General features: G+C 38.8%; 1 protein-coding gene across 2 annotated transcripts in view; it reads left to right on the forward strand.

Moving 5' to 3' along the window:
- atad2b (ATPase family AAA domain containing 2B) overlaps positions 1-18,896 on the forward strand; it is a 71,751-nt gene that overhangs the window by 42,380 nt on the left and 10,475 nt on the right. For both annotated transcript variants that reach the window (XM_057352223.1, XM_057352224.1), the window contains exons 25-26: positions 12,247-12,795; positions 13,573-13,697. In XM_057352223.1, the coding sequence (XP_057208206.1) occupies positions 12,247-12,795; positions 13,573-13,697 (674 nt within the window). The remainder of the gene's footprint in view (positions 1-12,246; positions 12,796-13,572; positions 13,698-18,896) is intronic.

Below are 18,896 nucleotides of genomic sequence, written 5' to 3' on the forward strand. Positions count from 1 at the left end.
CAATATTCCAACGTTAGATAATGTTCAGTTTAATTCGTTAAGCAAGAAGTCTTTTATTTAAACTATTATCTTTTTAATTGGTTATATATCCGTCGTGCGCATTTTCTGGAACGAAGCCTTTTAGGTACTCAATTGTTAAATTTAGACGTCTTGGTTTTTGAGATTTATTTAGCCCTTGATACAGTGTTTTCATTTGTACCCTGTTGCATTGTGGGTATTTATTTATCCTCTTCTCTTGGCTGTAATGGTGTACATCCAACAGGAGCCTGTTATTTCAGCTGAGGATAGATACTTCAGCATGTTTCAAGCAGCGTTTTGGCGGAAGCCGAACCATTATGCCGTTCTCAGGAGCTCTTTGTCACGGACACAGTGTCTCGGATTGCACGGGCATAAAGCCTTGCGTGAAGGACACTACAGTTCTTCTGAAAAACTTGGACATTGATTTGAGGGTCAGTTTAGATGACGTCTGGTTTCCAATCCTTCACTCAGAGTTAGAATTCCCTTTTAAAATGTCCATCAATGTCGGATTGTTCCCAACACGGACTGTGATGGCAGAAGTAGTTTACTTTATCGATTTAAAGCATATACTATTCAACATATTGTTTCTCCACAGGCTCCATTTGTAAACTGATAACCCGCATGTGTCATTTCCTTTTTTCTCACTCATGCATTTTGTTTGGGTAGGGGATGAATCTAGATTAGAAGCAGGGGTTCATTGTAAACAACTGATTTAACCATTTAATGGCCTGTGTGTTTTAAGCTGTGCTGTACATTGGTTTCATTAATTGAAAGTCAGTTTTTCACCACTAGCAATTGAAATGTGCAATGAATGTAGTGTATAAAACAGCATAGCTTAGAATAAAACACACAGGATATTAAAATGGTTAAACTTATGCCATTGGTTGAAGTTGTGGCATTGTGGCTGGTTGGGATGAACAAAAAACAATGTTTTAAATGCACCACAAATTCCACAAATGTAAGCTATAAATGATAAAACAGTGTCTGCAGATAAAGCTAGGATAGTTCTCTCTCTCTCATCCCCCTTTAGCATTCCATTTTCTTGTTCCCTTTCTGTACATTAGGTGCCAATGTCATGCTACTTTATTTCTGTCGAGTTCCTGTTTGCATCAACCCTTCTGATTTACCGCACAGAAGTTTCTCCACCTCGCTCTCGGGGTTACGAGACTTCATGAATGCCGCTTCAATGCAGTCATTACGCAGCCATTATCTTTGTGAGAAAAAACTTCATTTATCCCCCGAATTACCCAATCGCTTTTACGCATGAGATGTCAGAAAAAGGCAGGTTTCATTCCTACGGTAATGGTGTGTAATTTCGTGAAGACGTTTCTTAGCCCGTAAAAGGAACATTCGTCGCAGAGTCTTTTGTGACTTGTAATTGCTATTTTGGTTGTGTTTTTGCACCTTGTTAGCGGATCTGGTTTCTTTTGGCTTTGTGTGTGTTCGTTTTTGAAAGGAAAGTAAGGTGACACATTTGATGGTTCAGTTTGTTCGTGTTTTTGTTGGGCCTAAATGGACAAAAAAATGAGTTTCAGTAAGTTCAGTTTAAGATTCAATTCTGGTTTCAATGAATGCATAATAAGAATAAATGAATCATTGAAAAAGTCTTATCAAACCAAGATTTTGGAAATTATTTAGGTGTTAGAAAATCCATATTTGGAAGACCATTTTTGGGAATTTATTTATTTTGTTGTGCATCTTTTAATTCCCAAAAGACATATTGTGGGTGCTTTGTAATTCAATGCATTTGTTTAGTATGAGTATGATTTTGTGTTGTACATCCGATGGTGATTCTCTGCTGACCTTTGATTGATTCATCCATATTGAATCATTCAGACTGATAGAACAAATGTTTCACCGGTTCTTCGGTATTGAATTGGTCATTTGTCATTGCAGCCTGAGACGAAAATGCCTTTTAAAAGCGCAACAGATCTGACCCGACACACCATTGCGACGGTTTTGATGTTTTATTCATAAATCCCACCCATAAAAATTTCAGCTGCTGATCCTACAGATCTGTTGACATCAGTCTCAGGTGAACCGACAGGTTCTGCTCACCGTTTGATTCCTTTGTCGGTTTTATGGCCCAAAATAACGTCAGTCCCTGTTGGACGTAATCGCATCTGACTGCGCTTCAGCGCTCGGGTAAACTCTAGCTTTGAACTGACAATTTCTCCGACTCTTTTGGCTTCTACCTGTGGTCTCTTATTTCAAACTCCCTGCTTTGTTTGCCCAAAATTGTTTGGTGGATTTTTGTATAAAAGAGAGGATAAATGTTTGAAATCCATACCAGCCAGGCCGGACTCTCCCACATTCTCCTCTCCTGGGTTTCAGGTAATCACAATCCCAGATTGGTATTAATCCGAATTTCGCAGCCTCCTAATGGTGTCCATTAAAAACATGCTCTGTAGTTTGTGTGTTTGGGCGATCATGTGCTTCTATACATAAAGCTCACCGTGGAATCCAAGCATCCGGCGCAGCGGTCGGTGATGAACCCCAGGACGCCAAGCAAGTGATGACTGTATCTGAAGTTGAGGCAGTTCTCCAGGATGTTTGCCAGGAAGACTTCATTCTCACTTTGTTGCCTCTTAACAGCAGATTTGATCAAAGTGAAGGTGGCTATCCTGCTTATCGCTAGCAGAACATTTGCCAAGACTAGCGAAGTTCAGGAAGTCTAGAAAAGGATTCTTCAAAATCAAGTAAAAAATTGAGTTGCACTGATTGATTAACATAGTTAGAAAGTTGGCACTTTTTTTGATCAAAAATCAGTCAAAACGACTTTTTTGCCTGCTTTGTACGTAAACGTGTTTGTAAGGAAATGTAAGTTTATCAGTAAATAAAAAATCTAAATTGAAAGATCAAACTGAGATTCTTAAACCGCATTAGAGATTCTTAACAAACTAACTCCAAATAATTAAGTTACTTACAGTAAAATGAAAAATTCGGCTTGTGTGTATAATATGGGTCATTATTGGACCGGTTTGTGACAAGTCACATTAACACACACAAATATATCAGTGCAAATCGTTGGTTGCTTTGTTTTGATTTCTCATTTACTAATAACTAGCCCTGTGCAATTAATCGTAATCGTAATCGATTTTCAATTTTAACTTTCGAAAATTACGAAAACAAAATAATCGAGGTAAAATGATTATTGTGCTGGATTCTGTTTTGAAAGGATTGTTTTATTTCTTCTGTGTTGAATGTAGTTTGTTAGGAATTTTTAGTGGGTTGTGGCAGTGCACAAGATATTTGGGGCCAGATTTACTGAACAGCGCAAAATAGCGTGAGTACGTCCCGGTACTTCAGAGGCATGATGTCATTCCTTTCTCTGAAGCCACTGACTCATTCACGAGAATACGAGCTATCGTCTCATTCATACGAGATGCAACCGTCCTTTGTGTAATGGCTTGAAGTCGTACCTATTTTTAGCAGCTCTATATTTCAAAGCTTGATCCGCTGTGCATCGAGACGCTCTTAACCTTTAGCATGAGACCACCGACCGTCAAACGTACACATCCACCTGAGTGTCAACGCAGTGGCGTGGAGAGCTCTTCAGGTGGCCATTGTTATCTCCATAAGCGTTTCCTGAGGAAAGGACTGTGACGAAGGCTGAGCTGGTATGGTGCGGTAGCACGCTTACAGGAGAGATGAATTACCCCTGGCATGTTCACGTGTTCCGCTCTGCAGTCGGCCGAAGAAGCGTTTGACTGATCTGCTTCATTTCCACAGGCATAGACTGAATCTGTGATTGATCCACAGACCTTATTAAGTACTTTCAGTGCATGAGAAAGGGCAGAGTGACAAACTGTGTCGCCTCTCTCGCTCTCTCAAGATTCAAGATTCAAAGAAGTTTTATTGGCATGATAAAACAATTTTTTTACATTGCCAAAGCACAGAAAAATTTAATATAAACATGCACAAATACAGATTAAGATCAAATAAAAGTATATACGTATCTATATATACATCTCAATATAAACAGAAAAAGAGAAAAGTATTGGTGAAAGTTCTCAGTGACGGTGACAGGATCCTGTCCTGGTGTCAGTTTGTGTGTTGTTTCTCTCTCTCTCTCTTGTTTGCGTACAGGGACATAAATAAAAAAAGATGATGCGTGGAACAAGGTGTCTGAGATTGTTTGTGTTCCTACTGAGTTGCTGATGATGTGCATTAACGTTATACATTTTCTGTAAATAAGCGGGAATTTCATGCTAACTTTAGCGCCAGAGCATGCAAAACAGTGTTACTGATGCAGAATATTATTTAGTTAGCAAACGTGTAACTACAGTAAAGTTCTTTCCACCGATCAATTTCTTGTGGTCAGTCTGCACAAGATCAACAAGCTTGTTTGCTTTGCGGCCCCTTTAAATACAAGATAAGATTTCGATTTACGTCAGAGCGTCAGCGCGCCCAAGACTCTTTCTACAGCATTGTTGGCAGGGCGGCCAGAGCGATTTTTGACGCTCTCGACGGCGGCGGTCTGAAAGCATAGTGAGACTTGACAGCCCGGTAACATGTATAAGCTGTGTCCCAAATGACATACTATGCACTATGCACTCAACCATGTAGTGTATGAAGTTCAGAAGAGTAGTATCGTCCCAAATGGAATACTAAACGGTTTTATACTAACCGGAAGTATATCGGTTTCCCAGACGAGCGCCAATGACGTCAATCGCACGCCACAATGCGTGTGAATAAAAATATACTTGAACATTGTACATTTAATGTAGTTATCATCTGTTTTGCCCAGCATTACTTTAGTCATCATCAGATTGAAGCATTATAACTCTGCAGGAGAGTTTTGCTCGAGCAGCGTCTGATAGCCCCACCTCCCTTCCGCCACGTAAGCGAAACTGCGACCGTTGAGTGCGTGAAGTGTCCACAGTTCCACACTTCATGTTTTCGGTCGAAAACATGCATCATCCGGGTACTTAAAATGCACTTCTTTTTTGAGGATTTTCAATGTGAAAGCACTACTCACAATATTTATACTAAAAAATGGCGTAGAATAGTGCATAAGTGTGAGATTTGGGACGCACCTATAGAGTTTTGAGGGCTGCGTCAGTAATATCGGTCCGTAGGGAAACACAGTGCTCCGTGTGTACTGTAGTTAAATGGATTAAACAAAGCTTTGAGGCAACAAAAATTGCCTTGATGATTTTTTGTATTCGAATTACTCGAGTAACTCAGCCCTAAACCGATTGATTCGATTTTTTTGCCCAGCACTACTAGGTAGGCAGCTATCAATGACAATCCTGACTCATTTTCATCTGTTTTGGCTTTTAGAGTTTATTTTAATCTGATTGATTTGGCTGAACTCCGAGGTCACTGAAAGAACTGTTTGTGAACTGTGTGTTCACTGTTTGGTATTCAGTGTATTCCCTGTTTGAGACTTTGTGTTGCCGGGCTTTTAGTTTTTGAGTGCTCTCGAGCGCTTGCTAATTCTAAAGCAATCCATGTCAAGCAGTCACCAACAAGACGCTGTTTGGATTGTAGCTTTACTTCCATGCTCTTATCTATAGTGTTTAGTTTCCAAATGTTTTGTGTGGTTTGTTTGCAAACTAGTTTTTGCACCACTTTTTATTGATGCACTTTTTGTTAACCTTGACGGTTTTGTTTCAGACTAAATGATAGTCAAATGGATTTACCCCCGACAAAGTAAAAACATTAGACTCGGATGTGTTGGAACAGGGCCGTGAATGGACCTCAGCCACGTGCCGCTTCTCCTTTCGTTCTCCTCTGTTGAGCTCATTTTCATCAGATCCGATTGACACAGCTTTAGCTTTTTTAGCGGTTTAATAACATACACAGCGTGACACACCCACACGGCCATGCAGGAGTTTAAAGTAACGCTAGGAATGAATGTCATTGTAAAGCCACAGAAATGTTTGAGTGAAACTATTGGAATAATGAGGTGGTCCACCGGCCCTACCTGCCTACAAGACTTTATTTCATTTCTACTTTAGTGATGTTAGTTAAGCTTCTTGTCCTAGTTTAACATTACGTGATTGTTTTAGCCTTGCGGAGCCTTGAAATTAAACAGGCTGGTTTTGCTTTCCGTAAGGATTATGTAAATTAAAGCTGATATGATTAGCTAACTTCTTGGCGTGTGAAAAGTAACAACATTAAGGGGAGATTACAGATGAGGGAGTGAGATGTAAATGAGCTCGGGACTGTCACGACCATTAAGAAATCAAAATTACCCGTTTTTGCAGGTGAAGTCAATGTTCTGTGAACTAGGGAGAGACTTGTGTTGAAATTAATGCCTTCGTCCTATGATTTAAGATTTTTGTTTCAAGCAAGCAATAAAAAACACGTTTTCCATGATATGACCACTTTAAATGGTCTAGTGACCAAGGATAATAGCCTATAGAGAAAAGTTTCATCTGAATCTTTAGCTAAAGTTTATAACATTGTGTGTATCTGAGGTTTATCCTGTATCCATGCGTATATTTTTTAGACGGTTTCATCAGACGCATGCGTCTGGCCCATGGTTAACTTCCTGTTTGTGTTTGTCGATGGGTCTGGTTAGTAGCTAATAATATAACTATTCATATTTTATTTTATTTATATTCATATTTTATTGTTTAATAATTGTATTAAGTAAACAATTTGTTGAATTTTATTGTAGATTCATATGTAGTGACGTAAATCTGCGGCGGTTTGCGAATCGGACTAGGGACGACTCGTTTACGTGATTCAGAGTCGAATCGTTTTTTTTCCAAGCCAATAACTTTGTTATTCATTCACCTTCGGATTTACATCTTGGCAGACTGCTTACTTTCAAACACGGCAACATTACACACTGCATGAAATGTCATTTTCATGATCTCATGTTATGTACTCTTTAAGTTTAGGCAAGTAACCCAAAATAATACCGGCAGGACATCATTTTAACTTGCTAGTTAATGTAATTTCTTTCTTTCTTTTGCTTTGGTATCAGTCGATGAAAGCAAATTTTCACACCATTGGCTATCAGCCGATATTTTGAAAACAGCCGATGATCAGAGACGATATATCCTGTCAATCAAAAGAGGACAGGAAAATGCTCTGTATACAGAAAATGTTAAAAAACATCATTGATGTTCAATATTAATAGTCATTATACGAATTAACACCAGTCAGAAAGTTAAGAAATATTACTTTAATCTTCAGAATCGGTATCGGTGATGCAATTTATCGGTGCATCTCTAGTTTATTGTAGAATGGCAGAAATCCTATATTTTGTACTGTATCTTATATTTTTCAAAATATTGGTCATGTGAAATATATTTATTTGAACTGGTTTGTCTTGTTATGTGTACCTTATGAACAGCAGCCCCGTGCTTTCAGGCTGTTGCATCATGGGAGTCGTCATGGGGAAAGCTGTCCCTACAAGGCGGACCTTTAAAATGACTGATTTAGTATTTGTGTGCTGTGAAACAATTAATAAACGTAGATAAGGTGTTTCGGCAGGTAGCGGCGGGGGGCGAGTTGGGGATGCACGGATGAAATTTCTCGGCGCCGCATGAAATATGCATGCGGTGGCAGTTTTAATTATTACAAAGTGCTGAGCTATTCTAAGAAGAGCATTTCCACCACATACACACACGTGTTTTTATAGAAACCGTCTGGGACTGTGTGTTCATGCACCAACAATTCCCATGCATTATTTAAACGTGGGAAGAGCGCGAATGACAACTTTTTCTCTCGGGTAATGACCACTGGAGCCACCTGCATACTGCTGACCTCTGACCTCTATCTCTCTTTAATGACATGGGGACATCGGTGAGTTCCTCGGATGCCATGCAGCTTTCTTATTTTAAGATTGTGAAACTGATTAGCATAATAACAAAGGAAACGTAGCTCGGTGGTAAATATGAGAATAAATGTGTTGCATCAGTGATGTTTTATATTATACAGTATTTTAATATAAATATCACGTATGTTCTCTCTCTTTTCTCTATACATCATATTTTGATGTACACATCATTACCTGTGCTCGCCTACTCAGACCCTACTGAGAAACCTTGTCACATTCTTGTTTCTATAAAAGTTTGTATAGGTCTTGTTTTGCTTTAAAAAACATTTCCATTTCCCTAGGAGTAACGGGAAAGGTCGCCTGTACGTGGCCAGGAGAGCTGAGCTATGAGTAATCACCGTGTTTAGAAAGGTGACATTTATAAATGAAAGCGTCTATGTAGCAAACACGCACAGATGATGAAAAAGCGCTGCCTCTGATATTTTAGGGGTTACATTAAGGACCATAAACACGTACGCAAGCTTAGACAAACCGTTGCTCTTTTCTTTTAGCTTTATTTTTTGCAGTCCCCCACCTCACACGCTCAAATCCTGAAATATGTTTTCTGTGCAATTTGGTCTATTCTGAGCCTCTTCTATTCACAAACACAGCCAGGCTGTGAAAATCTCCGCTTGTGAGAAGTGCTCCCTGGTGAGCTTTTCTCTATCCATCTCTTCCTCCCTTTTTCCCTGTGCTTTCTGACAGAGATGCTGTAGTGCGGATTCATCCATCCGCATGCGATGGGTAACAGCTCTTTTCCCTGTCCAGCTCACCATCGCCCTGTACCGCTGTGACCTGAAGCTCATCGGCTGACTTCAGTACGCATCTAGACGCTTTGGGAGAAACTCTCATTTTAGCAGGACTGTCTGAGAATGAATGTGTATTCAAGGCAGCTGGACACGTTGAGCTTGTTTTCACACTCGGTTCAATTGGTTTGTGTAAAGTTTGTCCCCGCACAGCTCAACGTTTTAAATGAACTTTTCTTTACGTGCTGAAGTCAAATGACGTCATATTTACATTTCCTAGGAAAACCGACCGACAGATCAACTTATAAAACATTACTATTAGTTTACATCAGTGAAATGGGTTGTGGAGAAATGTTTAACTTTTAAAACTTTTTTAAATGTTTTGAAGTTTTTATCAGTAGTATTTTAATTCCGTTCAATTCAATTTTATTTATATAGCACTTTTCACAATTGTCATTGTTGCAAAGCAGCTTTTAATATAATTAAATTATAATTAAAACGAAATAATGATAATAATAATAGATAAATGAAAGAAATACGTCATATATAAATTAAACATTAAAATGCATGGTATTATTGCAAGTTATTCTCTATGTAATGTACATTAATGAAGCTAAACTGAAATAAGCATTTTACTTAACTATTGTTATTATTAAACCCGTAACACTTTAACATTTTTAAAGTAATGGAAAATGTATAATAGACAAACAGTGTACAAACTCACAAACCCCCTGCAATTCCCTTGATAACCACTAGGGTGTCACAAACCCCTTTTGGGAAACCCTGGGTTAAAATATTAAGGAAATTTAAGAAAAATGCACTTGCTCAATAGCTGACTTTTTGGTTTAAACCCAAAAAAACTACTGATATCATCTTTGACATCAGATTATTTGGTGTTAAAGGGACAGTACACCCAAAAATAAAAATTCTCTCATAAACTACTCAACGTCAAGTTGTTCCAAATCTATAAATTACTTTGTTCTGTTGAACACAAAGAAAGATATTTGAATGAATGTCAGCAGCGGTGGTTTCTGGGGCACCATAGACTACCATAGTAGAAAAGAATATCGTATATTTTTTTGTTCCGTTAAACACAAAAGAAGATATTTTGAAGAATTTAGAAAAAAAACAGGCACCTTTGACTGCCATTTTTTGACTACCCCAGAAATCTCAGTTGGCTCACATTCTTCTAAATATCTCAGAACAAAGAAATGTATACAGAATTGAAACAACTTGAGGGTGAGTAATTCATGACAGAATTTTCATTTTTGGGTGGAGTATCCCTTTAATAATTTTGGTATTTTTTTGTGTATATACATTTTTTGTTTGTTTATTTTGTACTTCCTGTACTCTGTTTCTTAAGCACCACAGACATGTCAGTGTCTAGAATAACTAGACACACCAGTATTATCTGAAATAAAACCTGTTATTGACTCACTTCAGACAGTCTGTCATGAAAACATCTGCTGGTGCGAGAAACAAAAAGCACATCAAGGCTTTAACGCATCAAAGACTGTATTGTGTTATCGTGATCATAATCCTCACGCTCATTTTCTCTACCTATTAGACATGAAATAAGCGTTTGTCTGATGTGACGGTGACGAACTGGCTTTTTATGACTTTGAATGAACGTTTCAGCGATACAAACATCCATATTACACTGCGTTTTCCCTCAACAGTGAAACCCGAGGGTTATAAAACAGTCCTGGAGGCCACAGTCAGCAAGTCTTCTGCCTTTGGCTCGATCATCGATCTGATTTTAAAACCAGAGGGAAAAATATTCACAATGCTCCTTTTGTCGCCGTTTTCTTTTCTTGCGTTTGGATTTAAAGCCTCATACAAAGCTAGTAAAAGCCTAGTTCAACACAAAAGCAGGCTTCCGTCTCGAAAATCTCATTAATTCGCTTTCAGTGCGGCTTTCGGATGTCGTCTTTTGACGACGAGCGTGTCAGCATCGTGCAGCAGATAGAATCGGGACACATCAGTACAGTATGTCCTCCGCTTCTACAAGTCTTGTGTTTTCTATCAGTCGGTTCCTTTGTAGTGCCGTTCAGTCATAAATCCAGTATTCTGGTTGAACACACACAAATAGTCGGACTTAATTATGGATCATTAGGGTCTGATGCACTGCATGGGTCTCTCTGGAGTGAGTCACGGCTATTGTGTGCCGTGATTTGGCTGAAATGTCAAATTAGGTCTTGTGTAGCCACCAAAGAGAAAGTGAAATGGCTACCAGAAAAAAATGACCTTTGCTTAAATTGCTTGCTGCATGCGCCCCGGCTCCATGCGGTTTCTAAATCCTAATAAGTTGAGGCTTATTAGTTACGCTTTATTTGTTGTCCATCTGTATTCGCCATCAGATGTTGTGCATGTGCATTATGATCACGACTGGTATTTTCCTTTGTACGGTATGAATCCATTGTGCTTTTCAAATAGCTGTCGTGATAAAAACAGATGAAGATGATGATGAAGTCTTGTTGGATGATCCAACTATCTGCGATGCCATAGAAGGAACCATTTCTTTCTTAGTTTGTATCTAAATACGCTTTTTCCTTTTTAGGAGCGAACAAACAGAACGATGTTTAGATCGCAGTCGCCGTTTTTATGCTTTATGGTCAATTCAACATATGGATGGCCTATTTGTCTTTGCATGCATGCTCGGGAGAACGTATTCTAACATCTGAAAATGAACTCGCATCACCTGGTAGTTTGGATCGAGCGATATCTTAGAATAAACAGCTACTGCAGAAGGGAACGACATTAAAAACTTCACTTTTGAACCCAGAGACGTTTCACCCCAGACTTTACCGGAGGAATGTGCGGAATCGAGCCTGTTAAAGTTTTACTGCCATCACTTTGACATTTTTAAGGCACTTTTGAAGTCGGGAAGGTTTTCTCTTCTTTTTTTTTTTGTCAGATTTTTCACTTATGCTATCTTCCCCTTTGCACTCTATCCATCTGTTGGCAATCTCCAAGATTCTCTCTCTCTATTCACTCGATCATTCTGATTGCATCCGAAGGGAAAGTCGTGAAAGTGTTCGGCAATCAACCTCTCCGATTAAAAAAAAGACCGTCGTGTTTAGAATGGAAGAGGTGGGCTGGGAATCCATTATTGTGAGTGGAGTGTGACTGCTCAGTCGGTGAATTAGCTCGGTCCTTTCGGGCTCTGATGTATGAAGCACATCTGGGCCGCCTTCCATTGTTTTCAATTACAGCTTTAAGCACGGCCTCCCGCGTGCCGAGCGACGCCGGCTCTGTGTTTTTCCGTGGCCCCCCTCCACTTCGACCAATTACACAGTGGACAGGTGTCATGTAGCGCTAACAGATTGGCCCACACGCTTCTGTCTATTTTTTCCCTGTGGTTCTGGAACACTCGGCTCAAGCTCCCCCGGCGACGGTCACGACAACGATTTTTTCTTCTTCCTGCTGTCATGCGAGTGACTGTGAGACATGAGGGTGAGGGGTTCATCACGCAGTCAGTCGTGTCTAATGAAGGCTTTAGACCGGCTTCCACACCCGCGATTTTAAAAGGGATTTTGCATGTCATTATGGGAAGATGCGGTGATCTTAAGTTATTCAAACGCAAGGCTTCATTTCGTGATATTACACCGATACTTGTTTTTAAGTGCTCAGCCACGGTTAATGTTCTGAAGCACTTGACGGAATGTAAAAATAACCATTGTAATCTTCTGTCATTTTCAGATAACATGAAGCGCAAATTGCGGCGACGACCGATTTGGGGACGGGGCATCATTAGGAAGAAAAAGAGTTATAAAAAAGAAGAAGCGGAAGATGACGATGAACCAGAGGAGGAAGAGGGGGCGGAAGACTCGGTCGCGATGGTGCAGGACGAGTCTTCCTGTGACACCATGGAGCCTGACAAACAGCCACTCCAGGCCAACGGACATGTCCTCTCCACAGAGGAGGAGAATTCCTGTGAGCCCACGGCTTCTCCGGGAGAGGAGGAGGCGGACCGGGCTCTGTCAGTTGGGGCTTCCGTCGGTAAGGGGTCAGCCGTCCCCGTTCTTCAGGAGTGCGTGAATGGAAATGAGTCTATGGACAGCATTGACAGCGGTAAAGAAACTGAAAGAGGTGGAAAGGAGGTGACGGCAGGTTTGGGGTCTGTCACCGGAGGTGCGGTGGAGCATAAACCAGCGGAGCATGAAGAATCCTCCGGCCCAGAATGCAATGCAGAGGAGAACGAAACGCTAGAGGTGGAAACCATGTGTGATACAGAGCATGAAAAAGAAGGTACGACATGCTTTGCATAAACGAAGCAAGCAAAAATATGTTCATATACACACACACACACACACACACAATGAGGATACGACAACACTGGAAATTTTGGAGTTACGTTTCAGATAAACTTAGAAAAAATGTTTGTATATCAAACTTGTGACATTTTTTCAAGTTCCTTGGGTCTTCCTTGATTGTACATGTACATACTAGGGATGTGCGAGACTAATCGACTAGTCGTTTAAACGGTAAGCTCCTACTAGCCGACATTGAAAACAACAGTCGATTACACGAAAAAAATGACACAAAATGTTATAAATTAAATGACTTTCGTTTTAATGTTTCGTTTAAAAACATTTTAAATTACATACTAAAACAATATGTTTGAAAAAAGAATTATTAATAGTCTTTAAACGTGTATCAGGAACGAAATGTTTTAATTTTAGGTCAGATCTACACTGTAAAAAAAATCCCGTAAAAAACGGATAAAGTACTGGCAGAAAATTACCAGTACATTTTCCTTTATGTTACGGACATTTCCATTAATGCTAAAATGTAATTTAATGCAGTGCAAAATGTAAAATACAGGTAAAACAACTGTAAAAAATGAATACGGAAAATTCCTTCATATTAATACAGTATATTTTGCCCTACTTTTACGTGTTTTTTGAAGAGTGTAGCATGCGTTTCCTTTGTGCCAATTGCAGCACGCAATGATGTTGTGGTGTTTGTGGTATGCGTTCACCTTTGACTTTCTTGCGTAATGTGGTCATGCTCATGTGTTAACAGGATCATCAAAAGGGAAGGAATGTGCTAAAGGTCCATCAGAAGAGCAACAGTCGCCTGACACGCTCGAGGAAGATGCACAGATTCCTCCACCTCCTGCTCTCGTGGTTGACCACCAGCGGCTCAAGGTGAGAAGACAGCAGTTGCATTTGCATTCGAATTACGGAATACAATTTTTGATTTCCATCTACATTTACATTTATGCATTTGGCAGACGCTTTTATCCAAAGCGACTTACATTGCATTATACTGTACATTTGTTCTAATAAATGCAATCCCTGGGATCGAACCCATGACCTTAGCATTGTTAGCCCCATGCTCTAACCACTGGAAAGCTCTAGATGCATTAAAGAATCCTCCAGCTAAGGTTAAACTGCACGTGTGCACAAATTCTTTGTGCTTTTACTGGCTTTTGGATGTTGTGTAAAGCCAGCCAATCAGACAAGAGTTTGCCAGATTAAGGTGGTGCTTTAGGTCGATCCATTGGAATTGTAGAAAACGCGCATAACTCGCGAAAGGCTGTTGTGGTCAAAATGTAAACATATTTGTAGATTCAGTTTGCATTTGTTTGGGAAAATATTGTTGTAGAAAGAGTTTAGAAAACGGGTACAATAATATTAACACAGTTTGTGTTCCAATCAAAGGCTCTATCCAGAAGTTTTGCTTTCGGCCGCGAGTTTGCATCACGATAAGTTCCCAGATAAGATCCCAGAAGGGAAAATCACTCCAATCATTTAACTCATTTTAGATGGAGACTCATCAGTGTAGAGACTTCATCATCATCATCATCAAAGCTGAAGGCATTCTCTTCCAAAATCATTCATTTCCATTTAATTATTTGCTATCAAGTTCATCAAATTAGGGCAGCAATCATTGATTTTGTCTTCTCTCTTACAAACACATTTAAGCCTTTTCTCCACTCCAAAGTTTGGTTTTGTTTCACTTTATTCACACTCTTTGAATGCTTCCATGCATACTTATAAAATGCTTTTATTCTGTTATCATTTATTCACCCTCATGTTGTACAAAAAGTGTATACGAGCCGTTTTTCTGTGGAATACAAAAAGACGATATTTTTGAGAAATGTCTCCGTTGTTTTGTGTCCATATAATGGAAGTCAACAAGGGCCAGCGATGTTTGGTTACCAACGTTCTTCAAAATATCTTCTTTTGTGTTCGGCAGAAGAAAGAAAGTCAAACAGGTTTGAAATGACACGAGGGTGAGTGAATAATGAAAGATTTTTCATTTGTGTTTGAACCATGCCTTTAATTTATGTCTTCATATGCCGCACATCCCTAGCGAGTGACATATGTCGATGGCTCACACTTTCAACGCAGCGAGTGTCAGTCGTGCTGAGTGTGCTTCTCACTAACACCGAAGTGCCAACTCTTGTAAACTTGTGACTGCAGCATCTGAAGAGTCAAACATTGAAAAAAACGGTCTCTTTCGCATGACACGCCTCGCAACCAATCAGTGTTAAAAAAACAACCCAGACGACATCAATCGTCTCCGCTGCTCGGTCTTCGGATGGCTGGTCCTTTCCGGCCCGGGGGCTGGAGAAAGCGATGGGGGGCAAAGGCCCCGGAGCACGTGTGGCACTAATCCTCCAGCTTATTTGTTCATTTAGCGAGAAAAGGCCGATATCTTTAAGGAACAGATCGCGAAGTGTCGGATGCTGTGAATAATTGCTTTTTCATCCCCGGCTTACGGAACAAATTGAATTGCCATTGAAGTGGGGTGAGAGTTGCCGTTTAAGCGGGTATCTTCCTGGTTGGTGTGGCAAAATGCCCAACACATATTAGGAATGGAAAGTGGGCTGTTTTCCTAACGCCTCATTCATATTCATTGACTGGAGATGTGCTCATTACTATTGACATTTTTGCAGCGCGGCTCCAAAACACCTCTAGAACCCAGAGCCATCACAGAAAACCATGAGCTTCATCTTCTCTTGATGGTTTTGAGCATTTCAGGTATCCAGAATCACATCACGTGTCTGTGTTTGGATGCATAATAACAATGAATATAAAGACTGCATTGCTAGAGAAAGATTTGTGAGTCAAGTTTGGAGATTTAGCGAGGTTGTTTTCTTTTGATGACTGATCTTTAACCTGACCGCAGCTATTTTGTTTTGTCACACAGTGGACGGTTCTGTTAAATGTTTACTTGCAAGCACACCTTTTATAGCACACAAGCCTTCATGTGTGATGTCATGAACATGTTTGTTTCATATTTGACCCACAATCAAAAGAAATAAAAACATTGGTTTGCTCATAGATAATTGAACTCTATTTTTAGAATCATGTATAATAGTCATAATAAAAAAAAAAATTAAAAGCCATTAATGCAACAAATGTCATCATTGTCTAGCGTTACATTATATAATCACACTCTTATTCATATAAAGGCCTTTAAACTATTTAGTAGGGCTATGTATTGGCAAATGCCTCCCGATACGATACATATCACGATAGATGGGTCACGATACAATATATTGCTATGCATTTCGATACGGTACGATATGATACACATTTGCGATATATTGAAATACTTTAAATAGAAAATGTAAAAAGTAGAGCTAGAAATACAACATGCTGTCCACCACCTGGGGTTTTCTGTAAGGATAAGTGTAAAAACATCCCTTACCTCTGCAGAGTGGCCATGATGTGCGATGCATGGACATTTAGATCAGAGGTTTGGCTTCTCAAACTGTGGATTGCGCCGCTCAAGTGGGTAGCACAGGGGAATAAAGTGGCTCACGCAAGTCACTTGGCTGTTGTGGTGCATTACACAGGGCTTGACATTAAGCATTGTCATGTGGTTGTCCTTCGGACAAGTAAATTCGACATTCACTTGTCCGAGTACAAAAATTACTTGTCCAAAGATAAAAAAAAATGATATTTCATTTGAATTATAATATAATATAATCAATATAATTGTTTGGGATTTAGATTGGTCAAGTTTGCTTCTAAGCATTTTAACAAGTGTCCGCTTTGGCCGCCTGAATTTGGTTATAGGCCTACTCTCCGTGACTGCTATAAAACAAAGGCAAGCAGTAATTATTATTAGTGTTAAGGCTGTAAGTTAACTTTTTTTGCACATAGCACTGGTGCTAGAGAGGTTTAAAGTTTGGTAGCACAGGCAGAAATGTGCAAGTGTAGATCATTATGAATAGGCAGATAACTGACAAAAGACATTAATGTTACATACAGATGGATAAATTAGGGCCATATGATTTTTAGATTACCTAAATTTGTTTTAATATTTCTAAGTTCTGTGTTTTTCCTTTTTTACTATACAATAGTGGTATATTTGTCCACATAAATTACTGTAGGATACTATAGTATTTACTATAGTAAACTGCAGTAAAATTCCTACTATATTGTTTTTGAACTTTACTATAGTATACAGTGTTTATCAATTTACTACAAGGGCACTTCACTACACTACAGTATTTTTTGTCTGAGTGTTCAATTTAACGGGACTTTTATTTTGACGGGTCTTTGGGAAGACGCTTGTTTGCAGATAGCTTCACTCAAACAGTAAAACGCTCGTAAAATAAACTCTCAGAGCACCTCTGGAGATGAAGTTCATGTGTTCATATCCTCATACAGTGCAGACGCAGATAAATCCTCGACCATCACTCGTGTTGTATGTTAAACTGTGCACATAATTCATTCAGACACGCAGAACAGCCAGATGACATTTAAATAACAGGATTCCGCATCCGCATGTAGTTACAAGGACTCAGTGCGATGCGCCATTGATTATTGTCACACACAACAAGCACAACCACGACAAACACGCAGCTCTGTCTAATGCATATATTCTTATTATTCTACATATACTGTATGTCGCACTGTTATTTTCTTCAAGTTACTTGTCTGGTCGGGCAAGTAAAATTCTCTCTCACTTGCCCATACAAAACATTTACTTGTCCCGGACAAGCGTTAATATCGAGCCCTGATTACAGTTAAAACACTGAACATGGGCAGTATAAAACCCCTGCTTCATCAGTGCTGTAAATGCGCTGGTGTCACATCCGTAAAAGCACAATAAATATCATTGTTACTTTTCTTAATAAAAGCTCTGAGAGCTGCAAGCGTTCTTATATTTGTATATTTGTATGTATATGACAAGATTTAAAAAAAATTATCGACAGTAGAGGTATCACTATCGATACACTATTGAAAAAAAATATTGCGATAGTTACATGTATCGATATTTTTGCACAGCCCTACTATTTAGGCGCGATTTGAAATGGTTGTATTGATGCATCCAGTAAAGATTGACAGCTTCTGGCTGTGGAATATGGCGAGCCAAATTACTCAAAATTATATCAATAAATAAATGTTGAAATACTTATATAAATTGTTAAATATATATTGAAATTGTGAATTTAATGCAAACATAATTAAATTATAATATATACCAAACAGATGATTACATTTATATTTCGTTATATTTTGTGTATTTTTATTTTCCGAATAATTTAATTTTTTATTTCGGAATTGCTTTTTCATTTATACATGAGCTCGTGTCATTTCATTTTCATGATACAGATGATGGCACGTCACTCAACAATAGTGGGCGTCACCTTTCGAACTCGATTACTTTGGTCTGTCAATTTTAGGCGCGTTTTTACGACACTGCACGATCTGTTCCACGCTTGCACACCTTTGTACCGCGAGACTTTCATTCACTCACAGCAAAAGAAAATGGAGTGCAACGAAAGAAAAGAGAAGTTTGCCCTTTCATATATTTAGCAGTAAAGACTGTAAAGTGTTTGAGAACTTTATTTATTTTCTGTATATTTCCTACCTGTTACACAGGCACACTTATTATAATGGGTTTGATTAGTAGAAAATAATAATAAATTTAATAAAGACATTAGTTGCAAAGCCAACAATATTAGAATATTGACTTTCATTTATAAATGTATATATATGATGCTGTTAAAGAAATGTGTTATTTCTACATTAATTTGGAGATAAAATGTGAAATTATTAGAATGTAAAAGTATATTTAAAATCATAAATGCTGTGTTGGATTAGTTGGTTAATTTTCTTAATCGATTGACAGCACTAAAATAAACATGTTAAACAGAATATACAGTGTTAATTTAACTGTACGTGTGTGATTAATCGCAGTTAATCAAACGAAAAGGGTGCGATTAATCGCGGTTAAAATGTTTTATCTATTGACAGCCCTAATTATTTTTAATAGCAAGCAAAAGAAATAACAAGTGAATAGCATCAGCTAGCAAGTTAAAAGTACGTCTAGACAGTATAATTTTGGGTTACTAGAAGAACAGTTATTTGGCCAAACTT

The sequence above is a fragment of the Triplophysa rosa genome, linkage group LG15 (assembly GCF_024868665.1).
Source record: "Triplophysa rosa linkage group LG15, Trosa_1v2, whole genome shotgun sequence".
Lineage (NCBI taxonomy): Eukaryota > Metazoa > Chordata > Actinopteri > Cypriniformes > Nemacheilidae > Triplophysa > Triplophysa rosa.